We start from the raw sequence: 6681 nt of genomic DNA on the forward strand, positions 1-6681 counted from the left end.
TGGAGGGCTCGGCTCTCCCCCCGCCCGGCTCCAGTTACCACTCGGGTTTTACACTCCTTCCTGCTACTACGCAAACAACTCCAGCGAGCCCCTCTGGCGGGTGGGAGCCGAGGCAGGGTGTGGGTGTGCGTGCGTGCGTGTGTGCGAGCGTGTGTGTGTGTGTGCACCTCCGACCGATCACTGGAAAGGGTTTCCAGAAGGTGGAAAATGTCACCTGATTCACACTGAACTTTTTAAATCTCCCCACCCCCGAACACACACACACTCGCACACTCACACACACACACACATACACACACATTAGGAGACCGCCCACCGCAGACAGCTAAGACCCCCTTATAGATTTAAAGAGAGACTGCATTCAGAGCCTGACGTTCATTCAATAGAGCGATCATACGCCGACTGACTAGTGCTCTCTGTCTGTCTGTCTGTCTGTGTCTCTCTCTGCTCCACTTGAGATTGTTTCGGTGCCTCTCTCACTCCCTGGGATACTGAGGATGTTAAATCAGAGAATCCACCCGGGCATGCTTTTATTCCTGATGCTTCTGTGCCACTTCATGGACGAACACACAGTGCAGGGTAAGAGGAGACTGTTTATTTGTAGCTGTGCTTCATTTTCTGTCCTCTTTCTTTTTTTTCTTTCCATATTAAGTTTTCTCCCATTAAACGCCTCTCTCCAAGGTGCAGCGCGACAGAAGTTTGCCGTGGGAATAGGATTGCTTTGTACGAATAGACGGAGGTGACATTTAGATCCATTTCTGGTCGGATCTCCCAGGCGCTGTACGTAGTACAGAGGAGAGATGAGGAGGATGAGGATTGCTATTTATTGTTGTTATGCACCAGCAATGAGCACCAGCATCTCGGGGAACTTTCTGAGTCCCGGAATCCAAATCGGTGCTCAAAAGTTTGGGGGGGGGGGTGTTGGTTGTTAATTTAGCTCAGATTTTTTCTCTCGACTGCTTGCCCCGGGGAATGGGGGTGGAGAGGAGCCCCACGGTTACAGCTGACATTCTCAGAGATACTAGTCATTTTTTTCCCGGACACGCTTTTAACATGGGGGTTGGGATTCCCCCCCACCCCCTCCCCATTTTTTGTGAATGATTTTGTGGGGCTGTACATTTTTCTACAGTTGGGGAATGTGTTTAAATAAGTGTTCCATGTGACCCCCAAACTCTGATATTGCCAACTGTAAGAACTTCCTGGCTGCACGAGGGAATATTGTTTTCTTGATTTCCCCCCCTTTATCACCCTCCATCAACAACCTGGATGACTTACCGCTGTTTGTTTTCTTATTGATTTTTTGTTCGCTGGGCTGGATATTTAGGTTAACCTTATGTAGACAACGCTAAGGCGCTCAAAACTGACTTCAGCCTTTCCTTCGAGTTGGGAGGGGGCAACTGTTTTGTAAAGGGTGTTGTTTGTTCAGCTCTAACTCTTGAGGACAAGAGCTTCCCCTAGCCCAGAAATATTGCTCCTAGGGGCCGATCCTACACCCCTCACTGCGGCAAAAGTCCCAGCGGAGTAAGGAGATGGGATCGAGCCCCCTGCTGGATTAGCACCAGAATCAATTGGTATTGAGTTGCTGGAGAAGTCACATTGGTTATTCACGAGAGGCTCATCCCAACCAAAACTCTCCAACTAAAAAAGGGGGAGTTGCTTGGACTAATGTTCTTGGCGTGCATCCATGACTAACAGAGATAGGAGGGGAAAAAATCTCTGTCCGCTTTAAGGACAGGGCACTTCCCTAGGAAACGCTTGCAGAAGAGAAGGCACCTATAACTTTTCCAGCCCTACCGCTTTCTAAACTCCTTAATGGCCTTCTATGTCTGTGCCCCTGTAGTTTAGGATCTTTGATGATCACCACCACCACCACCCTGCCGTTGGGGGTCTTTGCCCCCTGAAGTAAAGAAAAGACTTTGTTAAGAAATGCAGCACAATTTCCAGATTTCGAAAGACTTCGAAACGTTGCCTGTTCCCGCAGATTGCAAAATGGGCTGGACTGAAACCCCGTGCAGCCCTAGAACAATGCTGCGGTGCAGACTTGTAGGAGGAGGAGAAAAGAATTTGCAAGCGTGGTTTTCTCGTCTGCCTCTTTAAATGCACATCCCTTGCAGCCCCCTGTCATGTGCGTGGAAATCCCTGTGCTCCCCATATGGAATAAATACCTCGGAACACCGCCTCGTCCTGTTTGGATCAGGTTATTTAAACTGCACTCCCAATTGCTCCAGAGTAGCTGCGGGTTATGAAACGGGACAAATAAAAGTAAACAGTCTAGTAAAAGTCAATGCAAGCCGCACGTGTTGTGTCTGGGTCACTGGTAACTGACATTGATATGGCTGGGGCTCTCTCCCTCTCCCTCTCTCCCTCCTGCAGCTGGGAATTGTTGGCTACGGCAGGCAAGGAACGGCCGCTGCCAGGTCCTCTACAAGACTGATCTCAGCAAGGAGGAGTGCTGCAAAACGGGCAGGCTCACGACTTCTTGGACTGAAGAAGACGTGAACGACAACACGCTTTTCAAGTGGATGATTTTTAACGGGGGCGCCCCAAACTGCATCCCGTGCAAAGGTGAGGTCCGAGCCCCTGCCTGGGCGGGGGGAGCCCACCACGAGGGTGAGGGCTGGGGAGGGCAGCTCATCGCCCAAACACCACGGTTTGGGGGGGTCCTGGATCTGGGGACCATGCTTAAAAAGGATGCGTGCCAGGGAGCAGCGAGCAGCCTCTCCCCGCTGTCGGGGGGGAAATGGAGCTCACGTTTTGCTTTCTGGCTGGGGAAAAGGTGGGGGGGAACCTGCTCTCTGGCTTTATGCCGTCGGGTTGTGCTGGTTGTGTGAGCGGGATGGCCAGGGAGCCTGGGCAGCGGCCGGGCATTAATAGGACGCCTCTTTCCCCCCCTTAGAAACGTGTGAGAACGTGGACTGTGGACCTGGGAAGAAATGTAAAATGAACAAGAAGAACAAACCCCGGTGTGTTTGTGCTCCGGATTGCTCTAATATCACTTGGAAGGGCCCCGTGTGTGGCTTAGATGGGAAAACCTACAGGAACGAGTGTGCCCTCCTCAAAGCCAGATGTAAAGAGCAGCCCGAACTTGAAGTCCAGTATCAGGGCAAATGCAAAAGTAGGTTTGCAAATCTAACCCAGTCCCCCCCACCCCTCACAAATGCCTCCGGGTGGGTGTATGGATGTAGGGAGGAGGAGGAGCTGGCCTGGCAATCCACAGAGTGCTGGTCCAAATGCAGAGAGGCAATAAATAAACCAGGCTCAAGAGGCGAGAAGGTAGCTGAATTGAGAAGCCCCCCAAGTCTTGTGTTCCCACCAGCTCCCCTGAGACGTGGAGCTTCTCCCCAGTGGCCTTTTCCTGAGGGAAGCTGCCAAAGGCTTTTACTTTGGCATTTGTCTGACTGTGTCACACGTGTCACTCCCCGGCTGGGCAGTGGGATTTCCTATTAATCGTTGTGTGTTTCCGTCTTTATTTCAGAGACCTGTAGGGATGTTTTATGTCCAGGTAGCTCCACGTGTGTGGTTGATCAAACCAATAATGCCTACTGTGTGACATGTAATCGGATTTGCCCGGAGCCTACTTCCCCTGAACAGTATCTCTGTGGGAATGATGGAATAACATACGCTAGTGCCTGCCACCTGAGGAAGGCTACCTGCCTACTGGGCAGATCCATTGGATTAGCCTACGAGGGAAAATGTATCAGTAGGTATCATGACGTGTCCTAGGAGGGTGGGAGCATGGGGAACACTTCTTCCTAGCAGGTCTCTCAACACTCCTGCAAGTGACCTTGTGGAGGCAGATCTTTTCCCAAGACTGAATCCCCACAGTTTTTACTCAAGGGAGGTTTTGCTTGAGTGAAGCGTCCCTTGCTACCCATGTGAGTTTTGCCCCTGCTACCAAGGGAAGTGGCATAGAGTCCATCATAGATGTGAAATACAGCTACACAGGGCTCAGCATTCAGCTGCTCTGGATTGAGTGGTCTGGGCAAACATGACATAATGTCTCTCAGGACATCTGATCCCTTTTCCCTTCCTAAAAATCTCCTAACTGTTAGTAACAGTGTTGCAGGGAAAGATAAGAGTATCATCACAATGCCTTCCAACAGCATGTATCAATCCCTACAATGATGGCCAGTGCAATAAGGATGTTGGTATCATGCACATTTCAGGTAACTTCAGCTCCAAAAGATAATCTTTGCATTTGAAATATCTCTCACGTATTTGGGAGGATGCATTGTAGATCGTCAGGCACCCAACTATTTTAGGATGGTTAGCTCTAAAAAAAAAATAGCTGCTTTGAGGAATACTTAATGAATTGGCAAACTCTAAACTTAATTCGAGTCATGGGGAAGGAAGAATTCCTACTGTTTTCACTGGAAGTAAGGAAGCACCCTCTGACATTTACAACAGGCAAATATAATTCCACATTCCTAAGGCCAAATCCTGCTTACTTTGCTTCTGTCCCAACCCCCTGACAATGCATCGCTATATTGGTTCCCAGAAGGATGACATGTCTGAATATAGCAGGCAGGATCTGACCCATAAGCTTCCTCCAAGTCTTCTCTGAATCCTGTAGGTATGAGAAGGCAAAGTGTTTTGCTTTTACTCATGTCTGGTATTTTTATATCTCTAGAAGCAAAGTCCTGTGAAGATATCCAGTGCAGCTCTGGGAAGAAATGCTTGTGGGATTTCAAGGTTGGCAGAGGTCGGTGTGCCCTCTGTGATGAAGTGTGCCCTGAAAACAAATCAGATGAAGCAGTCTGTGCCAGTGATAACACAACTTACCCAAGCGAGTGTGCCATGAAAGAAGCAGCCTGCTCCTCGGGTGTGCTTTTAGAAGTAAAGCACTCCGGATCTTGCAACTGTAAGTGAGACTTTTAACCTTGCAAACAGTTATGGCTTCTGAAGGCAATCCCTAGGTAATGAAGACTTATGCCTTTAAATATAAAAGAACTTCATTGGGAGATTTAATATATATATAGCATATATGACATATATATATTATACACACGCTTATGTGATTGGTTGGTTGCAGCAGATCGTCAAACAGTCAGTTGGCTTTCACCTTTTTTTGAGGAAAAGTCATGTTATCAGCAAGGGGTTGCCCTAAGAACATCTTTCTAGTTATTTTTCCCCTAATTTGTTTGCTCTCGTGTGCTTCGCTGGTTGCTTTATTAACACCTGGATATACTTTAACTCCATCAAAAAAAAAAGAAGTTTAATGTTAGCACATGGGTGGCTGTCTTAGCACAGTTGCCTCTACTAACTCTGAATGAAGGACACAAAGCAGTTAAACCTAGACCACAAGAGCGCTTTTTATTTGATTTCAGGAATCTGCCAATAAAACCTGAGCCATTGATTCTTCAGAACTTTCTGCAGTTATGACTTCATAGATTATGTATAAAAAAAACCTTATTACATAACAGCAGATGCCAAAGAGCATCTCACTACAAGTCACATAAAAATGCAACGCTGTATTATGGCTGTTCAGAGGGCTTTGAAAACATGCACTGAGCTGCTTCTGCGCTGTTGTTGTCCTTATTTAAACAACAGCTCCCCTATATTCCCCCATCTAGCCATTAATGAAGACCCCGAGGAAGAAGAGGAAGAGGAAGACCAGGACTACACCTTTCCTATTTCTTCCATTCTAGAGTGGTAAAACCTCCATCACTATTGGAACAGCCATTGGGCAAGAAATCAATGTCCATACTGTAAATAAGTGTATGCTTATTTATTTTGGGGAGAAAAAAAGTATACATATAGTTGAGTCTTGTAGACATTTATTTATACTGTGTCATGTTTTATAATTTATACATAAAATGTCTGGTTGACTGTACACCTTGTTTTTTGAAGAAATTTATTCGTTACGGGAAGAGCAGTGTTATTTATTGTGAGGTCCCTTGCTTGTAAAGTAAAACTTTTTTTTTCTCTTGTAAACTATAAAAGTCCATTCCTTAGATCTTACCCACATGACTCATCTCTTCGATTCACCCATGATAACTCTTTTCCATTTTAACAAACTTGCATGTCAGTTTCTGTCATGTTTATTTATTGGATTTTCTTCTTGCCGATTCTGTACATAAAAGATCCCTCGGGTTTTTGTTTACAAGGAATCTTGACTGACCAAAAGGCGCTGTAACTGACTTAAATATACTTTCAGGGTGCAGTGAGGCGATCTTTAAGGAAACTTCACTTTTCTCTGCTTCTGATCACATCATGTTCTGAGGTGATCTCAATGTGCTGAGCATTTATACTGTACTATAAGAATTCTGGACCCAAAGAAATCGGATTATGAAGGTTGTTAATAACTACATGGCTAACTGTAATGAGAATAAAGTTTTTATTTTATTTTATTTTATTTTATTTTATTTTTTGTAACATGCATAAATGCTTTATGAGATGTTTCCTTTAAGATGGTCCTGCAGTACCACTTTTAAAGTTATTTTTCCAATCAATGTGTCACTAAAAGTTATATCAAAGCTTTATCAGTTCAAGTTTCTTGCTTTTCATAATACTTTTTTTCTGATGCAATTTTATATTTTCAAACATGGCGAGTTAAATATAAATTCATTTAAATATATAGTTTTGTACTTTTCTACCATGTAAATGTCCAATGTATATAAAAGTTATAATGTGTATTTGTAAATAAATGATGAGTGAAAAAAATAAAAAATGGAATTTTCC

The 6681-nt window shown here is 45.3% G+C and overlaps 1 protein-coding gene across 2 annotated transcripts; it reads left to right on the forward strand.

The window, feature by feature from the left end:
* The first annotated feature begins 56 nt into the window (after positions 1 to 56).
* On the forward strand, positions 57 to 6675 carry FST (follistatin). 2 transcript variants are annotated; one of them, XM_006017281.3, is made up of 6 exons: positions 57 to 579; positions 2374 to 2565; positions 2897 to 3115; positions 3476 to 3700; positions 4631 to 4861; positions 5574 to 6675. In XM_006017281.3, exons 1-6 carry the CDS (start codon positions 498 to 500, stop codon positions 5654 to 5656), a joined length of 1032 nt encoding a protein of 343 aa, XP_006017343.1. In that variant the 5' UTR covers positions 57 to 497; the 3' UTR covers positions 5657 to 6675. The 2 variants fall into 2 exon arrangements, with proteins under 2 accessions (XP_006017343.1, XP_025051909.1); XM_025196124.1 differs by having other exon boundaries at positions 4634 to 4861.
* The last annotated feature ends 6 nt before the right edge of the window (positions 6676 to 6681 follow it).

This window comes from Alligator sinensis, unplaced genomic scaffold (assembly GCF_000455745.1).
Source record: "Alligator sinensis unplaced genomic scaffold, ASM45574v1 scaffold573_1, whole genome shotgun sequence".
Classification (NCBI taxonomy): domain Eukaryota; kingdom Metazoa; phylum Chordata; order Crocodylia; family Alligatoridae; genus Alligator; species Alligator sinensis.

What these genes read in the sequence shown, in the direction of transcription:
- FST (XM_006017281.3), top strand. Translation starts at nt 498, where the DNA reads ATGTTAAATCAGAGAATCCACCCGGGCATGCTTTTATTCCTGATGCTT. An exon ending in GGACGAACACACAGTGCAGG is followed by an intron (nt 580 to 2,373) that starts GTAAGAGGAGAC and finishes TCCCTCCTGCAG; the next exon opens with CTGGGAATTGTTGGCTACGG. An exon ending in AAACTGCATCCCGTGCAAAG is followed by an intron (nt 2,566 to 2,896) that starts GTGAGGTCCGAG and finishes TCCCCCCCTTAG; the next exon opens with AAACGTGTGAGAACGTGGAC.